At 41.7% G+C, this 23,479-nt stretch overlaps 1 protein-coding gene across 1 annotated transcript in view; it reads left to right on the top strand.

The window, feature by feature from the left end:
* Positions 1-23,479, top strand: part of STK24 (serine/threonine kinase 24) — a 127,827-nt gene that overhangs the window by 75,184 nt on the left and 29,164 nt on the right. Inside the window, exons 4-6 of the mRNA XM_074962898.1 lie at positions 2,264-2,372; positions 2,493-2,650; positions 22,988-23,173. Of these exons, the coding sequence (XP_074818999.1) occupies positions 2,264-2,372; positions 2,493-2,650; positions 22,988-23,173 (453 nt within the window). The remainder of the gene's footprint in view (positions 1-2,263; positions 2,373-2,492; positions 2,651-22,987; positions 23,174-23,479) is intronic.

The raw sequence follows: 23,479 nt of genomic DNA, 5'->3' as shown, positions 1-23,479 counted from the left end.
GAACTGTAGGGTACAGATGTGGGGACCTGCATGAAAGACCCTCTAAGCTTATTCTTACCAGCTTAGGTTAAAAACTTCCCCAAGGTACAAATTTTGCCTTGTCCTTGAACAGTATGCTGCCACCACCAAGTGATTTAAACAAAGAACAGGGAAAGAGCCCACTTGGAGATGTCTTCCCCCAAAATATCCCCCCAAGCCCTATACCCCCTTTCCTGGGGAAGGCTTGATAATAATATCCTCACCAATTGGTACAGGTGAACACAGACCCAAACCCTTGGATCTTAAGAACAATGAAAAAGCATTCACTTTCTTAAAAGAAGAATTTTAATAGAAGAAAAAGTAAAAGAATCACCTCTGTAAAATCAGGATGGTAAATACTTTACAGGGTAATCAGATTCAAAACATAGAGAATCCCTCTAGGCAAAACCTTAAGTTACAAAAAGACACAAAAACAGGAATACACATTCCGTCCAGCACAGCGAATTTTACAAGCCATTAAACAAAAGAAAATCTAACGCATTTTCTAGCTAGATTACTTACTAACTTTACAGGAGTTGGAAGGTTTGCATCCTTGATCTGTTCCCGGCAAAGGTATCACACAGACAGACAAAAACTTTCCCCCTGCTCCAGATTTGAAAGTATCTTGTTCCCTCATTGGTCATTTTGGGTCAGGTGCCAGCGAGGTTACCTTAGCTTCTTAACCCTTTACAGGTGAAAGGATTTTGCCTCTGGCCAGGAGGGATTTTATAGCACTGTATATAGAAAGGTGGTGACCCTTCCCCTTATATTATGGCAGTTGGGCAGTGATATTTTGCGACAAAAATGTTGTTTTTTTACTAACTGCAAATAATGTAGATGAAAGCAAAATGTATCAGTGAAAAATTTGAGGGGAGGTTGCATAAGGGAGCAATGGGTAGCTCTTCTTTCATTTACACTTACTATTTGTTGTTTTATATATGACTTGAAAAAGCCACTGCAAGCATGCTATAAGGTAATACTGTGTCTGTAGACCACTGAAAGTGTAAAAAGGGGGAAAAGAATCCTCTCACATACACAGTTTTTGTGCGTTTTAAGGTTTTTAATTTGTTTTGCAATGAACATATGAAATCATTCCAAATTTCTAATTTCATTTGGGATTTTTTTGTTAGTTTTTTTTAAGTGGGGATGTAATTAGGGTTTAAAAATAGTAACCATTTAACCGATAACCATTTAACCGATAGAATTTTAAACCATTAAGGAGTTCACAAAGGCGGGGAACTAGGGGTGGTGTGTGGGGGAGGACCCCCACGTTTTACATGGGGCTCCGCTGCCTCCCCGCACCTGGGTTCCCAGCCTGGGTGTGGGGTCCCGGCTGCCAGGACCCCAGGTGTGGGGCCAGCAGCCAGGACCCCAAGCATGGGGGGCAGATGAGTTTTAATCATTAACTGAAACCAATAAGACTGGGCTCATCAGTTAGCCGGTTAAACTTTTACATCCCTATTTTTAAGATGGGAAGTAGACTGACAGCCTGAATGACAAATATCTTCCTGGTCACCACCACCATACTGTCCTAAATTTTTGTTCCCTCTTCCCTTCCCTTTTCTCACTCTGATGTATAATAAGGCACCAGGCTGTCTCCAGTGTGGTCAAATCTCCTGCCAAGCCTGGTTTCCTCTCGTGTCTAGGTCTCCCACTGTGGCTTGGATCCCCAGGTAGTTTGGGCTCGATGGACATGCTCTTCCCTACCAGCTTGGCCCCAGTTTGCCCTGCTGCTCACCTAGTGCTCTGCTGATCTCACTTTCATTGCTCTCATACCTTACCTCCTAGTCAGCTCTGTGTTGCCAGGCTGTCCTCTATTTCTTATCCATGTTAAATCCTCATGCCATACACTCATATTTGGTCCGGGAGTGGGGGTTGGACAGCAAAAAGGAAGTAGCAAAACTTGAAAATTGCCACCTGCTGTTGTGACTAGGAATTGAACACTTGAACATCTCAATTTATTAGAATGCAGGTAACTCTTCCCCCTGGGTGAGCAGATTTATGCACAACAGGGGCAGGGGGAGAAGGAGAGGGAGAGAAGAAGGAGCAGGTGATTACACTATGAATGAAGGAGAGAGAAAATTAGCATCAAAAGCAATAAAACATAAAACATTGTTAACTACTTTTACTTATTCACAAGCACATATGGCATTTTTTCCTACTGTTTATTTTTTCCTACTGTTTCTGTGTCATCTCATTTCTAGTTTACAGGTATTTACAAATATTTTTTGCATGTTTCTCCTAGTTAGAGCCTGGCTGTCTCGATGAAATCCAGATTGCTACAATATTAAGAGAGATACTTAAAGGACTCGATTACTTGCATTCAGAAAAGAAAATCCATAGAGATATTAAGGGTAAGTTATTTAATCATTTTTTTAAAATAGTTTTGGTTAAATGTTCAAAGAGTAGAGATAAGGAAAACCTTTGAAACATCTAAAATGTAAACTTTTAAACTGCCTTTTTTTCTTTGCTAGCTGCCAATGTTTTGCTATCTGAACAAGGAGAGGTAAAATTAGCAGACTTTGGAGTAGCAGGACAACTAACAGATACACAGATAAAGAGAAATACTTTTGTGGGAACTCCATTCTGGATGGCACCTGAAGTAATAAAACAGTCAGCATATGACTCAAAGGTAAGATTAGAATAGACTTTTCTATTTCTGGGGAATTACCCAGAGCCCCTTCTCTAAATGCTTTGTGCAGGCTGTGAATTACATGGTTGCAGTCTGAGGCTCACCTGAGCCACTTCCTGTATTACTGCTGTTGCTCATGCACTTAGAGTCTTTTATTTTTCCTTTTTTCCCTCAGAACTACTCCAGTGACTTTAACTTAATTGTAAACATTTTTTTTCAGGTAATAATACATAGTTGCATTTAAACTGATTTCAGCTGTGCTTTTGAGTTACCACACTATTCGGACACAGATTTGAAAATTCAGTGTAGACAGATGTCTGTAGAAAGTGCTGATCACACTCCAGACTTTCTACATAAAGCAAATGTAACATGTGTTGAACTATGTATTTCTTTACCATATTGGGAAACAGACTTTGGATATAAGGCAGTGATCTTGAAAACTAGTCTAATAAATGTTGTGCCAAATACAGATATACATTTTATCTGTGCAGATATACTCCTTTATTTTCATTTACCCTTCCTGGCACTGCTCACCCTCTCCAGTATCTAAAAAGAGGCATAAGACCTCTAAACAGACAACTGGGAGAGGAAGGTCTCTGGCATCAAAATTCTCTAAGCATAGGGATGAGAGTAGAGTGCAGCCAAAATCCAAGCACTGTTCTCTGGTAGCTCCAAAATCACCAATGTTGACTCCAGCCCTGAGGCAAATAATGTCAAGTCCAGGGCCTGAAGGGGCACCTGGACTTGACCACAGTACCACAGTGACCCGAGACCATCTTGGCATCCACCGCATCAGAGGTGTTTGTGGCAGAGATCTGCAGAGCCTATCTGTGATGGTGTCCCTGGCACTGCAGGAGATCACGCCCCAGGTACAGGCAGACAGAGGGTCACCAGTATTGTTGGTGCAGTAGTTGGTACTGCAACAACCTCCAGTGTCTCAAACTTCACGCCCATTGGTACTGTTGAATGGGATGCCTGCAGCGTTGGCTGCTCTCCACTCTTCGCTGACTGGGCACTAGTTTCTGGCACCATCAGGAGCAGCTCCCCCTTGATCAGCAGAAGGTGATTTGTACTCCTCTGATTTGGAGATTGGCTCTTACATTTCCCAGCCTTGGAGCCAGTCACACTACTCCCCACTTAGGTGTTACTTCCCTAGGTTTCTTTGAGATCCTCCAGCTGGAAGAGGATCAGCCATGTGGTCAGGGAGTCACTGGGTCTTCCTACTGGTCAGGGCCAGCTCCAGGCACCAGATTTCCAGGCAGGTGCTTGGGGCGGCATTCAGAACGGGGCGGCAGTCCGTGTCCCTCGGCGGCAGTTTGGCGGCAGCTCCGCCATTCTTCCCGCCGTGGTGGCTTTTGGGCGGCAGCTCAACTGCTCTTGTGGGGGTGGAGGCAGCAGCAATTCGGTGGCACTTCCGCCGCTGTTGTGGCAGTGGCAATTCGGTGGTGACTGCTTGGGGCAGCAAAATTGGTAGAGCTGCCCCTGCTATTGGTCCAGTGGCCCTGTTGGAACCCATGAGGATCCCCCCTGATTTCTAGGTCATACACGAGGTGTTTCTGCTCTGTGACCTCAGAGAAGCATGGGAAGTCTACTTTCTAGGCACCACCTGTTCCTGACCCTGGTACCAGGCCCATTTCTGAGCAGGAAAAGATGGTTCAGGAGGGCCCTGCTTGGCAGCTAGCAGAGGAGGAATAGCCTCAGCCTAGGCTGGCTTCATCCTCCTCTTTTCCTGATGAGGCAGTTTCCTTGGGAGGCATCTCACGCCCTCCTTTGGTGTTAGCGGTGAATGAAAGGGAGTTCCAGGGCGAACCCCCAAATCAAAGATCTAAGAAACTAGATTTATTTGGTAGAAAAGTTTATTCTAATGTGGGGTTACAACTCAGAATTGCCAGCCAACAGGCTCTTTTGGGATGTTATGATTATAATGTTTGCAAGTCCATGTTAAAGTTTGGGGACATATTGCTGGAGGATGCTAGAGTAGAGTTCTCCTCTTTATATGATGAGTGGAAATCAGGAGCGAGAACTTCCCTCTAAGCTAGACTAGATGCAGCAGATTCAGGTCCTAGGATCATCATGGCCTCTGCAGTTTCCATGCACAAGAGCTCTTGGCTGCAGGCCCTGGGGCTTGCACAAGAGGTCCAACAAACAATACAAGACCTGCCTTTTGTAGAGTCTTCATTTTTTTGGTGGAAACAGACTCCAGGCTCCATGCGTGAAGGATTGTAGGGCAACTTTAAAGTCTTTGGGGTTGTATATTCCAGCCCTGTCTAGGAAACATTTTTACCTGCAGCAGACCCACTGTTACTCTGTCCCTGCTCCTTGTTAGGACCTGCAAAGAAAGAAAAGTAGAGGTTATAATAAACCACTTCCTCCTTCTGCATCTGCATCAACGTCTGCTCCATCTAAACAGCCAGGTGGTGCTAAACAGATGTTTTGATGGTTTGGTTGAGGACACCACCCCACTTTCCAGGATGCCAGATTCCGTCTCCCTCATGTTTGTAAGCCGTCTTTCCCACTTACTCAGTGCATAGTCCTGGATTACTTCAGACCGATGGGTCTTAAGCACTGTGGAAGTGGGATATATCGTCCAGTTTGTTTCTGCCCTTCCCTGCTTGTTCCTCTTCAGGGACCACTCTCACAAGGAACTTCTCCCCCAGGAGCTTCATTCTCTCCTTTGTGTAGGAACCATAGAGGACATTCTGCACTGTCTCAAGAGGGAAGAGGTTTATTACGATTATTTCCTAATCCCAAAAGCAAAGGGAGGTCTTGACCAATTTTAGATCTGTGCCAGCTGAACAGATATCTCACAAAGATAAAAGTTTTGCATGATCACCCTGGTTTCCATTATTCCCTCTTTGGATCCTGGAGGTTGGAATGCTGCCCTCAACTTAAAAGGGGTCTATTTTCGTGTGGCAATTTATCATGGTCACAGAATGTATCTCATATTTGTAGTGAAGCACTCTCATTAGCCCTTCACCATGCTGCCTTTTGGCGTGTCAGCAACTTCTCGGGTTTTCACCGTATGACAGTGATAGCTGCTTTCTTGAGGAGGCTGAGTTCAAGTTTATCTTTATCTGGATGACTGGCTAGTGTAAGAAGCTGGTCCAGGACTCAGTTACTGTTCAGTGTCTCTCTCATCCAGTCAACGTGTGAAGCTCTGGGTCTACTGATCAATTTATAGAAATCTCTCCTTTGTCCAGTTTAGAAGACAGATTTTATAGGAGCAGTACTTGATTCTATTCAAGAGCTTTCCTTCTAGACACAAAGTTCCAAACAATTTGATCTCTTGTTGCAGATCTCAAGGCTCACCCAGTCACAAGAGCTCAAAACTGCATTAGGCTCTGGGGGCGTATGGCTTTGTGCATATTCATAGGTATGCGAGAATGCATCTGAGGAATCTTTAAAGTTGACTGTCCTCTGTTTTTTCTGCCAAGTTGTCACCATGTGAACTCAGTCCTGAATGTGCCCTCTTAAGTATTGACTTCTCTAGATTGGTGGACAGACCCAGTCAGTGTATGTGCAGGCATTCCCTTTGTTCGCCCTGAACCTTTGCTGATATTGGTGATGGATGCATCTGCCCTGGAGTGGGAGGCTCATCTAGGTCCCCTTGAAACTCAGAGTTTATGGTTCTCAAAGGACCAGTCTCTATATATCAACATCAGGGAGCTACGGACTGTCCACCTAGCCTGTCAGGCTTTCCTATCCAGGTCAATGTGTAACCTCAGAATTTGACATTACTGTATGTATCCCAGAATGCGATATTACTGCAGTTAATCATTTTTCTGTGTTTAGCTATTGCTAGCTGAAAACCAAATACTACATAGCTAGAGATAATTTTAGGTTCTGAAAGGCAAGGTTAAAAGCTCCTTGTTTGGAGTTTTGCTAATTAGAATGAAATATATTAAACAAAAAAATTAATATACCATAAAAATAAATGGAATGTTTGGACAGTCAACCTTGGTTAAGTGTCCCTAATATATAAGTTTTATTGTTGTTATAACTAAAAATACTAAAAATGTTTTAATAAAAAATTAGTAGTTTGCTAAAATTAGGAAAATTGGTGACCCACTAAGAGTCACTATGAGTTATGTGCTTTGCTTAAGTTAACTATAAAAAATTAGGCAAATAATAAACTTTGGAGCAGCCCGAGAAAGCTTTTCTTTCAGTAAGGTTCTGGCACCTAAACTCCTCAGCAACTGGACAGAAGGAGGGCCCCTGGACAGAAGACTGGTTGCTGATTCCTCAAAACCATTTCAAACTTTGGGTAAATATAAATGTTTGGGATGCTCTGAACTTACTTCGACAGTGTGCGTGTGAGTGTGTGTCTGCTTGAAACCCCATTAAAAGTAGTTTTAGGTAAAAGCACTCTTGTTTATACCAATCATTTATCAGACACAGGAGCTATGTCCCCACTGATTTGTTCCTAACACCGCATGGTAACAGATTTAGTGAGCCAGTTGCCAGGAGACGTGGAGAGGCGAGGACAACTGGTATAAACGATTTGCTGTGCAAGAAGGGAGGATGGCGTGGCAGGGTAGAAGCCTGTAATTTCCCCATGTCCTAGTCCACAAGTCAATTTACTTATAAATTTCGTTACTGGGACTAAGGGTTGAGGCTGGTGACCTGGTTGAGTGAGAAATTATGTCAGAAGGAAAGAGAACATCTGGAAAGAAAGAACCACTGGGCATGGTTTTGGGAAACAGCTTGACTGATAAGAACATAAGAATGGCCCTATTGGGTCAGACCAAAGGTCCATTTAGTCCAGTATCCTGTCTTCCAACAGTGGCCAGTGCCAGGTGCCCCAGAGGGAATAAACAGAACAGTGTTTTCATCATCAAGTGATCCATCCCCTGTCGCCCATTCCCAGCTTCTGGCAAACAGAGGCTAGGGACACCATTCCTGCCCATCCTGGCTAATAGCCATTGATGGACCTATCCTCCATAAACATATCTAGTTCTTTTTTTAACCCTGTTATGGTCTTGGCCTTGGCCTTCACAACATCCTCTGGTAAGGAGTTCCACAGGTTGACTGTGCGTTGTGTGAAGAAATACTTCCTTTTATTTGTTTTAAACCTGCTGCCTATTAATTTTCATTTGGTGACCCCTAGTTCTTGTATTATGAGAAGTAAACAACACTTCCTTATCTATTCTCTACACCGGTCATGATTTTATAGACCTCGATCATATCTCCCCTTAGCCGTCTCTTTTCCAAGCCCAGTCTTGGAAAAGTCCCAGTCTTATTAATCTCTCCTCATATGGAAGCCGTTCGCTTCCCCAATCATTTTTGTTGCCCTTTTCTGAACCTTTTCCAATTCCAATATATCTTTTTTGAGATGGGGCGAGTACATCTGCACACAGTATTCAAGATGTGGGTGTACCAAGGATTTATATAGAGGCAACATGATATTTTCTGTCCTATTATCTATCCCTTTCTTCATTATTCCCAGCATTCTGTTCACTTTTTTGACTGCCACTGCACATTGAGTGGATATTTTCAGAGAACTATCCACAATGACTACAAGATCTCTTTCTTGAGTGGTAAGAGCTTATTTAGACCCCATCATTTTATAAGTATAGTTAGGATTATGCTTTCCAATGTGCATTACTTTGCAATTAACAACATTATATTTCATCGGCCATTTTATTGTCCAGTCACCCAGGTTTGAGAGATCCTTTTGTAACTCTTCACAGTCTGCCTGGGTCTTCACTATCTTTAGTAGTTTTGTATTATCTGCAAATTTTGCCATTTCACCGTTTACCCCTTTTCCCAGATCCTTTATGAATATGCTGAATAGGACTGGTCCCAAGACAGACCCCTGGGGGACACCACTATTTACTTCTCTCCATGCTGAAAACTGATCATTTATACCTACCCTTTGTTGCCTATCTTTTAACCAGTTACTAATCCATGAGAGAACCTTCCCTCTTATCCCGTGGCAGCTTACTTTGCGTAAGAGCCTTTGGTGAGGGACCTTGTCAGAGGCTCTCTCAAAATCTAAGTACACTATATCCACTGGATCCCTTTGGTCCACATTCTTGTTGACCCCCTCAAAGAATTCTAGTGGATTGGTAAGGCATGATTTCCCTTTACTAAAACCATGTTGACTCTTCCTCAACAAATTATGTTCATCTATATGTCTGACAATATTATTCTTTATTATAGTTTCAATCAATTTGCCTGGTAGTGAAGTCAGGCTTACAGGCCTGTAATTGCCAGTATCACCTCTGGAGTCCTTTTTAAAAATTGGCGTCACATTAGCTATCCTCCACTCATCTGGTACAGAAGCTGATTTAAATGTTAGGTTACAGACTACAGTTAGTAGTTTTGCAATTTCGCATTTGAGTGCCTTCAGACCTCTTGGGTGAATACCATCTGATACTGGTGATTTATTGCTGTTTAATTTATCAATCTGAGGTATCATTAGAGGTGGTTTTGGAACGATCTGGGACAGTTCCTCAGATCTGTCACCTAAAAAGAATGGCTCAGGTTGGGAATCTCCCTCACATCCTCAGCTTTGAAGACCTATGCAAAGAATTCATTTAGTTTCTCTGCAATGGCCTTATTGTCCTTGAGTGCTCCTTTAGCACCTCGATCATCCAGTAGCCCCACTGGTTGTTTCGCAGGCTTCCTGCTTCTGATTACTTTTTGAGTCTTTGGCTAACTGTTCCTCAAATTCTTTTTTGGCCTTCCTAATGGTATTTTTACACTTCATTTGCCGGTGCTTATGCTCCTTTCTATTCTTCTCACTATGATTTAACTTCCACTTTTTAAAGGATGCCTTTTTGCCTCTCACTGCTTCTTTTACTTTGTTGTTTAGCCACGGTGGCTCTTTTTTGCTTCTCTTACTATGTTTTTTAATTTGGGGTATGCATTTAAGTTAAGCCTCTATTATGGTGTCTTTAAAAAGTTTCCACGCAGCTTGCAGAGATTTCACTTTTGGCACTGTACCCTTTAATTTCTGTTTAACTAACCTCATTTTTGTATCGTTCCCCTTTCTGAAATTAAATGCTAGAGTGTTGGGCCACTGTGATGTTTTTCCTGCCACAGGGATATTAAATTTAACTCTATTACGGTCACTATTATCAAGCTGATGATATATATGAGCATGATAATGGTCTTTGGAAGCCTGGAGTCTTCACTGTACCCAGGGCGTTCCTGTAGCTCTGTAAGCAGATGGTAACCATGGTAGCAGAGAAAGAGATAAATCAGTTTAACTCTTCTACTTCTGCCTTTAAGAAAAATAAAATTGAGATAGAAAAGAAAGTAGTGAGTTAGACATCCTCTGGGCAACAAACCTGACTCAGACAGCAAATATAGTAGCAGTGTAGATGCAGGTGTGTGACAATGAGAGAGTGACAGATTGGAGCAGGGGGTATTTGGATTAAAAAAGCAGACTGATAGAAGCAGGGTTAGAGCCTTACTGAAGGAATCCCAGGATAAGAACCAGGCAGATCATGGGAACGGAAAAGACAAAGTTGTGCTCTCAAACCCATGTTGGGAGAGCAGAAGTGAATAGTGGCAGTGGTTAGAGAAGTCGTAGTCTGTGTTAGGGGGCTTTCCTTTCATCCCCTCCCATGGTCCTTGTCACGCAGACAGAAAGCAGAAGACTAGAAGTCCAAAATGCAGGAAATGCAATGTTTATTGGGGTTCCAAGCAAGCATGTCCTTAGCTTTACACATGGGCAGAGTCTGTTCCCAGCTCTGACGCTGCTGAGCGTTTACCCCAGGTCCCCCTTCCCAGTTCTGACACCGCAGAGCCTTGCCTGTGTCCCCATTCCCATCTCCTCCTTCTTAGCAGGCCCAAATATACCTGAAATGCATGCCTATAGTCCCACCCCTTACAATTTATAGTCATGTTCCGTTTTGGGGGGTTGTGGGTTTGGGGTCTTCTTCCCACCTCTTTTGTATCCCAAGGGAGGGGTGAGGTTGTGCTTGGGACAGGCATTTCTTTGGTCTTTTAGTGTTTTATATCCCCCCCCCCCAATTCCCCTTTGCCCCTCACTACTTGTTGTTTGGCCTTGCCTTGAGATAGGGCTTGAGGCAATCTTAAAAGTGTGCTCGTATATTACACTGCCACCATGCCCTGTAACACTTTAACTGCTCAATTCCTTACCTCTTCCCATTATGCTAGCAAACCCATCTGGCCAGACAGAAGCAACGCACACAGTGTCTTTGTTCACACATATTAGTAAGGATATAAGAGTATCAAAGGTCAAACCCAAAATTCTATCCCAGGCTGACAAACAAACCTATATACGAACAGTCTGAGGATGGGTGTGAGAAGGACCCTGACTTGTATCCTTTCTATTATGATTATGAGAGGGATGATCCCCAAGAGCTTCCTTTTCCCTTGGGCCCTTCTGGGCAGTCCCCATTTGGTCCTTTGCTTGAAACACTGGAAGAGTTGCAGAAGCCCCTGCCCATAGCTTCTATAATAAACCAAGGAGGGGAAGAATGGGTACAGATCAGGTCCTTCTCCCCTGAGCAGGTCAGGGCAGCAGGGAAATCAGTTAGCCTGTTAAACCACAACACGGACTTGGGATGGCCGGCAAGGATAGCTGGCACCCCTGGTCTTAACTCTGGCAGATGTGGTGGCAACAGCCAATCTCCTTTCAGATCCAGGATAGGGATAAGGATACATGTTCCCAGATGTTTTGGCTCACGGAGCCCCACTTCTTGTTGTTTCCTGTTGTCATAAATATAAAGGGAACGGTAAACACCTTTAAAATCCCTCCTGGCCAGAGGAAAAACCCTTTCACCTGTAAAGGGTTAAGAAGCTAGGATAACCTCGCTGGCACCTGACCAAAATGACCAATGAGGAGACAAGATACTTTCAAAGCTGGAGGGGGAGAAACAAAGGGTCTGGGTCTGTCTGTGTGATGCTTTTGCCAGGGACAGAACAGGAATGGAGTCTTAGAACTTAGTAAGTAATCTAGCTAGATATGTGTTAGATTATGAGTTCTTTAAATGGCTGAGAAAATAAGCTGTGCTGAATGGAATGGATATTCCTGTTTTTGTGTCTTTTTGTAACTTAAGGTTTTGCCTAGAGGGATTCTCTATGTTTTGAATCTAATTACCCTGTAAGGTATTTACCATCCTGATTTTACAGAGGTGATTCTTTTACTTTTTCTTCTATTAAAATTCTTCTTTTAAGAAAGTGAATGCTTTTTCATTGTTCTTAAGATCCAAGGGTTCTGGGTCTGTGTTCACCTATGCAAATTGGTGAGGATTTTTATCAAATCTTCCCCAGGAAGGGGGGTGCAAGGTTTTGGTGAGGATTTTGAAAAGACTTTTCCAAACAACTCTTTCCCAGTAACCGGTTAAACATTTGGTGGTGGCAGCGTAAGTCCAAGGGCAAAAGGTAAAATAGTTTGTACGTTGGGGAAGTTTTAACCTAAGCTGGTAAAAGTAAGCTTAGGAGGTTTTCATGCAGGTCCCCACATCTGTACCCTAGAGTTCAGAGTGGGGAAGGAACCTTGACACCTATATTTTAAAGTTTTTCCTGGCTTAGGTTTCTCTTAATTCCTAAGTCGTTCTTTACACGCCCCCCCCAGCTTCTTCTTTCTCCACAACTGTCCCTCCCCCCTTCCGCTTCTTCTTTCTCCATAACCCCACCGCCCTCTTCCTCTTTCTCCATGACCCCCCCATTCACTCTCCCCCACCCTACCCGCTGCTTCTTTTTTCTTTTGCGTTTTTGTGTGTTTTGTTTTATAAGTTAAGGGTTAATGCCACATCTGGAAGTATTTTTATTGTCCTTGAAAATGTGATTGCCAAGCAATAGGAATGTTAACTCTGCTACTGATTCTAATTATTGCCTTAAAAATAGTTGTTAAAAAAGTAGTAAATTAACCCAAAAAAAATCAGGTCCAAAGATTGCCATTTATTTTCATGGCCATAAGGGGAGCTGTGGTTCTGCATAAAGCAACCCCATGAAAGCAATAGCCCTCCCAAAGACGACTCTAAAGGAAGGCGAGGGCCAAAGGGGAAGAAAGAAAAGAGAAAGGAGACAGGCTCTTCAAGGGTTGAGTCAGAGCCCCTAATACCTGGTGGTGGAAATTTTAAAAAATGTCTCCTAAGGTACAAGCCAAAGGAAAGATAAGAGCATGGCTACACTGGAAACTTCAAAGCGCTGTCACGGGAGCACTCCGAAGCGTGAGTGTTGTCGCACGTGAGTGCTGGGCGAGAGCTCTCCCAGTGCTCCTGGTAATCCACCTCCACGAGATTTTAGTGGAACAGTCAAGCCCCAATGATGCTGGCTTTTGGCTGGTCCTTAAAAATGATGGCAGAACTTGGAGGCTGGTAGTTGATTTCCACCCCCTTAATCGGGTGATGCTACCGATGGCCTTTGTAGTGGCTAAGCATCAGGAGGTGATGACCTCCATTGTAGGAGGGGCCCCGTGGTTTTCAGTTTTGGATTTGGCCAATGCTTTCTTTGCTATCCCTTTACATCAGGGCAGCTATTACATATTTGCTTTTACCTTTCAAGTTGTGTTTTGCCAGCGTCCCCATGGACTGGAACAGTGCCCCTATTATTTGTCATGTCCATGTAATCAAGATGTGGAATGGAATGCCTAAAAAGGCTAGTGTAATTTCCTGTGTAAATAATATCCTGGTTGCACTTATGAGGAAAAAAAATCTAAAGGTGTTGAACAAGGTGTTACATTAAACCCCAAACTTTAAACTTTTTGAATTTTTTGTAAGCCCCCCAAAAGCCCAATTGTGCTCCCAACAAGTAAATTAACTTGGAGTAACTCTGGGAAAGAGGCGGCATTCCCCTGACCAACAAAGAGTGGAGCTGATTCTTAAACTCCAGACTCCCACAAATGTAATTGCTCTTAAATCCTTTCTGGGTATGAATAAAATGTTGGGAGAAATTAACAAGGACTTTTTTTAAAAAGGCAACCATGCTGCATAAATTATTAAAAAGGGGATACAATAAAACTGGGGCCCTCTACAGCAGGAAGCCATGGTCCAGTTAAAACAGGCCTTGGTTGAGACTCCAGATTTAGCATATCCCTGGGTGGGACAGCCATTTGTGCTGCAGCTGGCAACTACTGAGAGGGGGATGGAAGCTGTACTAAGAAAGAACCATGGTACAGTGCTCCACCTTGTGGCATATGCCTCCTAACTTTCCAGTAAGGTAAAATAGAGGATTCACCTCCTGTGAAAAAACTGGTTTTGGCACTAGTTTGGGCTTTGCAGCATTGGAAATATTTGGTAAATGTTACCTGTGATATTAAAAACTGCCCACTTTCCAGTAAAATAGGTATATACTGGCAAAATTAACAATGGCCATATGTCCAGCTCCAGCAAGTCCTAAGCAAATCAGGGCTAATAAATTTGCTGATCTGTACTCAAAGCACAATTCAAAAGTCAGAAGCCCTCCCCCTCCCAAAAAGCCAAAACACACAGAAACTGAGACCCAAATGGGTATAAGTACAAGTTAATAAGTTTAGCTTAAATGTTTAATGTACCTCCTGCTATATAGGGAAGGAAAAAGTTTGTTTGGCTTTGTGTTTTAAATTATTAGCTGTGTGAATGCTAAAAGATTTTTGGAAAAAATGCACTACGGTGTGCTGCTTTTGCTGGTGTTTGGATTGCCCACCTGCTCCTTTGATGATGTGAATTCGAAACCTGTTGTGTTCCAGGCATGGGAAAACTTCCCATAAATGACAGTAAAATGTCATGAATACCCTCAACGTTAATGCTAATCCCAACATCCCAGGAGAACAAATCACTCTTTTAGGCCCCTTGGATGAATATAATCCCACTTCAGTAAAATTAAAAGGCTTAAACTTAAAGTGAATATTAGCATGGTGTAAAGGCGCAGACTCACCTCTGCAGCACCTCCTGCTGGTCATTGGGAATTAGCTCTTTTCCAGCATGTAGTGCCCTCTGCAGACCAGTGATCTGCCACAGCTCTGGCCCCCATGTCCCTCACAGACCCCGGTTGCCCCTTTCTCTGGGGTTCTGCCCCCTGGCAGTACCCCCACACTCTGCCTCTGGGTCTCTCCTTCCTGGGGAACCCCCAATCCACCATCCCCACCTTGCCTCAGTCTGGGCTACTGCCAGTCATCACCAAGCCCCCCGCTCCCTGGGGCATACTGCAGGGTAAAGGCCACTCATCATAGGCAAGGGGGTTCGGACCTGTTGCCTTCCTCTGCCTCCTAGTACGTATATGGGCCTTGGACCAGGCCCTACAGCCTGGGGAGTTGCCAGCCTGGAGTGCCCCCGCCCAGCACTGCACCACCCTCAGTACCATGTCAAGCAGGCAGGCAAGCCCTGCTCTCTCCCAGCCTGGAGAAAGAATCCTTAGGCCTCTGGCTCGCAGCCTTTTTATACAGGCCAGCTGGGGCCTGATTGGGGCATGGCCCAGCTGCGGCTGCTTCCCCAATGAACTACCCCCAGCCTCAGCCCTCTCCAGGGCTGCTTTTAACCTCTTCTATTTTAGGAGCGGAGTAGCCACCCCGCTACACATGGGAATGAATAAGAACTGGCTGTGTATCATGGTTTGGGTTACAAATGATCTATGCTGGCGACTATGAGAATCCCTACCACTTCGGTGGCAACAGCACCATCCTCATGTATGCACTAGAGGCTAGTGGGGGAGCAGATTTGTTAGTGGGAGGAATTGGAGGCTACGCAGGTGGGTTCAGTTGTTGCTGGGTGGGAACTGACAGGCTGTTGTTTAATTGTAGTAAGCCCAAGTGCATTCACTTGTGGAGTGAAATCCCTAAGCAGACAGTTCCAGGGGGAAAGCCAGTTCATTTTAGGCTGAAACAATCGCTTTCAACCCCAAACACTGGTCGAAAAGGTCTGAGGGAGGCAAAACTACAAGTAGTAACAACAAAATGGGGAATGGAAAGTTCCTTGCCCTGCACTTTAAAGGCCCCAGGTTCTGAAAAAATTCATAATAAAAAAAGTTTAATTAAATAGTGCCTTAATAAAATAATTATTAAGTTGCAGCCCGAAATAACACAAAATAAAAGGTATAAAAATATAAATTCTAAAACCACCTGTTATCAATTTGCTCAGGGCATATGTAGTTCAAAGCAATGTAAAAGAGTAATTAGTAATTAATTCAACCCACACTCTAAAAAGGTTATTGTAGCAAATGTCTCAACAATAAAACCTTACTGCAAAAAGTTGTCCCCAGCCATTACGTACGGGCTAAAAAAATTAATTTATTCTTCATAATGTGCCCAAACCCTGCAAAGGCCGGGCAAAAAGGGACATATTAAAAGCAATTGGCACGGGGTAGGGGTTCCTAATAGTTCAGATAAAATAAATGCAGAGTGGCAGCACCTAAAAATTTAGCAACGCCCCTGAGGGTATCCTTAAAAAAGCTAAATTCCAGACAGGATAGGGTGGCAATTCCCAAAAAAGGACCACCTCTGCCTCTTGCAGGCTGTTGGTGCCCTTCAGGGTAATGTTTCCTTGGCCCTAGCATGCATGCTAATACAAATGTATATTATTAATATGGTAAAGGACATAATACAATATGGTATGAGTTGAATATTCCTATTAAAAATTAGGATCATTATTTTTAAAAATTCCACCCAGACTAAAAAAAAATTCGCAATCCTGGTAAAAAATGGTAAATTTTACCTTTTAAAAAAAAATCTGGGAAAATAATTATTTTTGTCTTGCTGATGTCAAAAATAAAAATAAAATGGGTTTCCCCCATTTTGGCCTGGGGTCTTAATGTTAATCAAACAGTAATAAAGCCCATGAACCACAGAGCATGGGTAACAAGAAAAGCATGGGTATCAAAATAAAAAATGATAAAGCCTGCTTAAAAAATTAAATATAAATGCACTAAAAATACCTTGCAGCCACAAAATATATATTTAAGAATAACAAAAACACAGACATTATGCCATTAATCCATTTGCAGATAAATCTATAATTGTGTATGTGGGTAGTAATTGTGTGTGTTTTAAAAGTTGGTGTCCGATGCTCATGATTAATTATTTGCATCATGTACCTCATAATCTACGTGAAAACAAATTAGGGCTGTCAAATGGTTAAAAAAATTAATCACAAGTAAAAAGAATCATGATTATTCGTAGTTTTAATTGCACTGTTAAACAATAATAGAATACCATTTATTTAAATATTTTTGAGTGTTTACATTTTCAAATATATTGATTTCAATTACAACACAGAATACAAAGTGTACAGTGCTCACTTTGTATTATTTTTTATTACAAATATTTGCACTGCAAAAAACAGCAAAAGAAATAATAGTATTTTTCAATTCACCTCATACAAGGACTGTAGTGCAATCTCTTTATCGCGAAAGTGCAGTTTACAAATGTAGAAATTTTTTTTTACATAACTGCACTCAAAAACAAAACAATGTAAAACTTTAGAGCCTGCAAGTCCACTCAGTCCTACTTCTTGTTTGGCCAATCGCTAACATGAAAAAGTTTGTTTACATTTACAGGAGATAATGTGCCCGCTTCTTACTTATAATGTCACCTGAAAGTGAGAACAGGCTTTTTCATAGCACTGTTGTAGATGGCGTTGGAAGGTATTAATGTTCCAGATATGCTAAACATTTGCAGGCCCCTTTATGCTTCAACCACCATTCCAGAGGATGTGCTTCAAACAGGGTTCAAAAAAGAACTAGATAAATTCATGGAGGATAGGTCTATCAATGGCTATTAGCCAGGATGGGCAGGAATGGTGTCCCTAGCCTCTGTTTGCCAGAAGCTGGGAATGAGCAACAGGATGGATCACTTGATGATTACCTGTTCTGTTCATTCCCCCTGGAGCACTTGGCATTGTCCACTGTCGGAAGACAAGATGCTGAGCTAGATAAAAACCTTAAATGAATCCACATGCTCCATAGAATCTCTATGGATAGTAATTCCATGCTCTAATAAGAAAATAACAGTAGGGATCTATTTCTGACCACCTGAACAGGTCAGTGATAGTGACGATGAAATGCTAAGGGAGATTAGAGAGGCTATCAAAATAAAGAACTCAATAATAGTGGGGGATTTCAATTATCCCCATATTGACTGGGTACTGTGGAAGTATAACATTGTATAAGGGGACATGCTGGGTACATTGTATATGAGAGGGCATGCCAAAACATGTTACAAAGTATCTGAGGGAGCACACGTAGGGACAGTTAGCTTTTGAATGGAGAAGCAATTAAGATAGAGCCAGCACGTCTAAGAAGCAGGCATCAGAATGGAAGGTGTGAAAGGCAATTAGTTAAGTTAACTGGAAGCTGTTAAAGGAGATTGTTAAGGGTGGCAGGTAATTGAAGATACGTGACTGGTCTCAGGGATCTCGAAGGGTGGTGACTAAAATCTTTTTCTTCTTTTGTCTGTAACTTCTCTGTAACTTGTTCTCCAAAAAATTGTATAAATTAAGAGACACAAGCCCCACTCGGGGAGCTCACTTCTAAATGTATTAGCAGAGCAGCTTTGCTAATAAAACAGAGTGGTCTGATAAATTGTGAGTCTGAGTCAAACTTTGACAGTACATATCACCTCAGGATGAAATGCAGAGACAAAATTTCTCGATACTTTAAATGACTGCTTCTTGGAGCAGCTGGTACAGGAACCTACAAGAGGAGAGGCAACTCTCGATCTAGTCCTGAGTGGAGGGCAGGATCTGGTCCAAGAGGTAACTATAACAGGGCTGCTTGGAAATAGTGACCATAATATATTAACATTTAACATTCCTGTGGAGGGAAGAACACCTCAACAGCCCAACACTGTGGCATTTAATTTCAGAAAGGGGAACTATGCAAAAATGAGGAGGTTAGTTAAACAGAAATTAAAAGGTACAGTGACTACAGTGAAATCCTTGCAAGCTGCATGAACACTTTTCAAAGACACCATAATAGAGGCTCAACTTAAATGTATACCCCAAATTAAAAGAACTAAAAAAGAGCCACCGTGGCTTAACAACCATATAAAAGAAGCAGTGAGAGATAAAAAGGCATCTTTTAAAAAGTGGAAGTCAAATCCTAGTGAGGTAAATAGAAAGGAGCATAAACACTGCCAAATTAAATGTAAAAATATAATAAGAAAAGCCAAAAAGGAGTTTGAAGAACAGCTAGCCAAAAACTCAAAAGGTAATAACAAAATGTTTTTTAAGTACATCAGAAGCAGGCAGCCTGCTAAACAACCAGCGGTGCCCCGGACAATCGAGATACAAAAGGAGCACTTAAAGATGATAGTCATCGCAGAGAAACTAAATGAATTCTTTGCTTCAGTCTTCATGGCGGAGGATGTTAGGGAGATTCCCAAACCTGAGCTGTCTTTTGTAGGTGACAAATCTGAGGAACTGTCCCAGACTGAAGTATCACTAGAGGAGGTTCTGGAATGAATTGAGAAACTTAACAGGAACAAGTTACTGGGTCCAGATGGCATTCACCCAAGAGTTCTGAAAGAACTCAAATGTGAAATTGCAGAACTATTAACTATGGTTTGTAACCTGTCCTTTAAATCAGCTACTGTACCCAATGACTGGAAGACAGCTAATGTAACGCCAATGTTTAAGAAGGGCTCTAGAGGTGATCCTGGCAATTACAGACCGGTAAGTCTAACGTCAGTACTGGGCAAATTAGCTGAAACAATAGTAAACAATAAAATTGTCAGACACATAGAAGAGCGTAAATTGTTGTGCCAAAGGCCACATGGTTTCTGTAAAGGGAGATCATGTTTTACTAATCTATTAGAGTTCTTTGAGGGGGTGAACAAACATGTGGACAAGGGGGATCCAGTGGACCTAGTGTACTTAGATTTTCAGAAAGCCTTTGACAAGGTCCCTCGCCAAAGGCTCTTACCTAAATTAAGTTGTCATGGGATAAGAGGGAAGATCCTTTCATGGATTGAGAACTGGTTAAAAGGCAGGGAACAAAGGGTAGGAATAAATGGTAAATTTTCAGAATGGAGAGGGGGGTAACTAGTGGTGTTCCCCAAGGGTCAGTCCTAGGACCAATCCTATTCAACTTATTCATAAATGATCTGGAGAAAGGGGTAAACAGTGAGGTGGCAAAGTTTGCAGATGAAACTAAATTGCTCAAGATAGTTAAGACCAAAGCAGATTGTGAAGAACTTTAAAGAGATCTCACGAAACTAAGTGATTGGGCAACAAAATGGCAAATGAAATTTAATGTGGATAAATGTAAAGTAATGCACATTGGAAAAAAATAACCCCAACTACACATACAATATGATGGGGGCTAATTTAGCTACAACTAATCAGGAGAAAGATCTTGGAGTCATTGTGGATAGTTCTCTGAAGATGTGCATGTAGTGTGCAGTGGCAGTCAAAAGAGCAAACTGGATGTTAGGAATCATTAAAAAAAGGGATAGAGAATAAGACGGAGAATATCTTATTGCCCTTTTATATAAATCCATGGTATGCCCACATCTTGATACAGACGTGGTCCCCTCATCTCAAAAAAAGATATACTGGCATTAGAAAAAGTTCAGAGAAGGGCAACTAAAATGATTAAGGGTTTGGAACGGGTCCCATATGAGTAGAGATTAAAGAGGCTAGGACTTTTCAGCTTGGAAAAGAGGAGACTAAGGGGGGATATGATAGAGGTATATAAAATCATGAGTGGTGTGGAGAAAGTGAATAAGGAAAAGTTATTTACTTGTTCCCATAATATAAGAACTAGGGGCCACCAAATGAAATTAAAGGGTAGCAGGTTTAAAACAAAAAAAAGGAAGTTCTTCATTCAGGGCACAGTCGACCTGTGGAACTCCTTGCCTGAGGAGGTTGTGAAGGCTAGGACTATAACAGGGTTTAAAAGAGAACTGGATACATTCATGGAGGTTAAGTCCATTAGTGGCTATTAGCCAACATGGGTAAGGAATGGTGTCCCTAGCCTCTGTTTGTCAGAGAGTGGAGATGGAATGCAGGAGAGAGATCACTTGATAATTACCTGTTAGGTTCACTCCCTCGGGGGCACCTGGCATTGGGCACTGTGGGTAGACAGGATACTGGGCTGGATGGACCTTTGGTCTGAACCAGTATGGCCATTCTTATGTTCTTATGGATCTTTGGTCTGACCCAGTATGGCCGTTCTTATGTTCAGATCCATCACATAGATATCTGCCACTTGAACTCACAGAGTAATTAATAGCAGTGGTAGATTGTCCTCCTCTGTGTGGATCTGCTCTAGAGAGGAATGAAACACATAGTTAGATTCCATGTTTGTACATAAAGCCTTTTACCGTGTACATAGCAATCATATTAGGAAATTACACTGGACACTTTACATTTAGTTTAAAACACAAATATGTAATTCAAAACTATTTGCCATTTCAACATTTAAGAAATAAAGGTTTAACATACTTCCAGCTTCCACATTTTTCCTAGAAGCTTTTCTGAATGAAGTTTTTAGAGTAATTATAATATTCACTTTAATGAGGACATTTCTAGAATTTTTTGCCTAGGTTTACCTAGAAGTTTTTCTTGGGAGGGCAAAAAAAGCCACTTTTTGCTCTGATAACACAATCCTACATTCTTTTTCACAATCAGGTGTGTTCCTAAATCATGAATGTTTTACATGGTTTATTTGCTTGAAGTAAGGATTACATTTCTACCAAACTGGTGTTTTTATATAAGAGGGAAGGTGTCTTGGTCTAGATAAGTCACTCTTAGGTGTATAAGCATGGTTTTATGGCTAAGGAGGGCTATTTTCCTGACATTTGCTGGTCTCCAGGGTGACAGAAAGCAGAAGCTCCTGCAATTCCTTTGGTCAGCTTGAACATTTTATAAGGTACATAGTCTGATATTGTTATATTTTCAAGCATCCTGGCTATAACTACTGGTAGCTATATTTTACTATTCAGTAAAGTCCCAACAAGTTTGATTTATTAATGCAGTGTTTGTTGTAGCCATGTTATTAGAGATATTAGAGAGACAAGGTTGGTGAGATGTCTCCCTGAAGAAGAGTTCTCGGTAAGCTCAGATCTTGTCTCTCTCACCACTAGAAGATAGTCCAATAAAAGATATTGCCTCACCTATGGTCTATCTATAATTTATTAATATATTTCTGCATCAATATTGAGGTCAGTCCCCCACAGCATGGAAGCCTACACTTCCTTTTTATAGTTGGTCACTTTTCACACCATGACCGCACTTTAATGGCTATCTGAAATTTAGGAAAGCTGCATATTAAGTGTGCTGCATGTGGAGAGCATATTATCCTTGTGCTCTGAGACTTGCATGGTCTTCAGATTAGTTTCTGGATGGAATTTAAAGCATTTTGACTTACAGAGTCCTACATTTTTGGGGCCCTTAAAATCATAAATATTGCTTCTCTGGGTGAAGCTGTGCTGTCAGCAGAGACATCTGAGCATACAGTCCTCTGATTTAAAAGGGGGGTGGGGGTCTTAGCAGCATGTCTTAGCAGCAGCAGTAAGGAATCCTCAGCTCTGGATCTCCATTCTCGTACTTCTCTTTGATCTCTCAGGGCCTCGATCTGGTAATCTTCAGAAGATGCTACAAGGCATATTTGTTCTTCCAGGATTTTCCACGAAGTGGTGGGTGAGGGATTTGGGATAAATAGTTTTGGGGTTTTATTTCCTATAGTAGGCTTTTTGTGTGGTTATGTTATGGGTTTTATGTGATGATGATTGTGGACATAGGTTATAACTTTTTACATTATTACATAGGCTATATTGTATTGCAGCTTGGCTGAAAATCTTTGTATCTTAGTTGTATTAGGATTTTTATTGTTGCTGTTTTAAATCCTTGTTTATGGCCTCAGGTTTGGATAGGAGTTTAAATTAATTAAATAAACATGATTTGAAGGTGGTGTTTTATTAATTATAACATAAAATGCAAATCAGATATGGTACTTAGTCAGGTGTAACTATCATATGTGTATTGCTTCCTTAAGGGCGCTGTTCCAGAAATCATATTGACCCATGTGAAAGTAGTCTTGGCCTTTTCTAGAAACTTTATTCAGTTATTGTGTCCCATACTTAAAACTTGGGATGCAGTAGGTTGTTGAATAAAAGAGACTAATAGGTATATTTTATATGAAGAGTAGATGCCCAGAGTTCCAGGGAAGAGGTTCAGACTCTAGTCTTTTTTAACAAGATAGTATTTTCATTCAGTAAATGAAGCATAAGATGAGTTAATTCTGTGTTTTGTTCAAACTACTACATTTTTCTAGGAGACACAGAATAGGGGAAGTGGGTACAAGGTAACCAGTGGTTCTTGACAAAAATAAAACATACTCTTGAAAGCAGTAATTTGCAAGAAAGTTGTAAAATCAGCTGTTTCTTTCTTCCTCACATGCTCCCCTTGGCCTCCCATATATCTATAAATATTGTTTGTGTTACAGGCAGACATCTGGTCATTAGGCATAACAGCCATAGAACTTGCAAAAGGAAAGCCACCGCATTCAGCGTTGCATCCGATGAAGGTTTTGTTCCTCATTCCAAAGAACAATCCACCAACACTGGAAGAAAACTACAGTAAACCCCTCAAAGAATTTGTTGAGGCCTGCTTGAACAAGGAGCCAAGCTTCGTGAGTTTTACAAATATATTCTGTTTTTCATACAACTATCAACATGTAGTAAAGAATCTAAGTGTTTTGCATGAATTCCTTGTAAGGAGCTTTTTACACCAAGAGATTTTCGAATAGAAATCTACTTCATGGGGAGTCAGGACAACATTTAAAAGGAAATTCATTTTTATTTAAAGCTGAATTTCATTTTATAGTGATGACTGACTGCTAGCTAAAACAACAAAGATTTTTTAATTAAAAATGTGTATGAATTGTGGAGCTTAGTACGTAGAATTCTTCCAAAAAGGCCTAAATTGGGAATATAAC

The sequence above is a fragment of the Natator depressus genome, chromosome 1, assembly GCF_965152275.1.
Source record: "Natator depressus isolate rNatDep1 chromosome 1, rNatDep2.hap1, whole genome shotgun sequence".
Lineage (NCBI taxonomy): Eukaryota > Metazoa > Chordata > Testudines > Cheloniidae > Natator > Natator depressus.
This window is presented reverse-complemented; position numbering and strand designations above follow the sequence as displayed.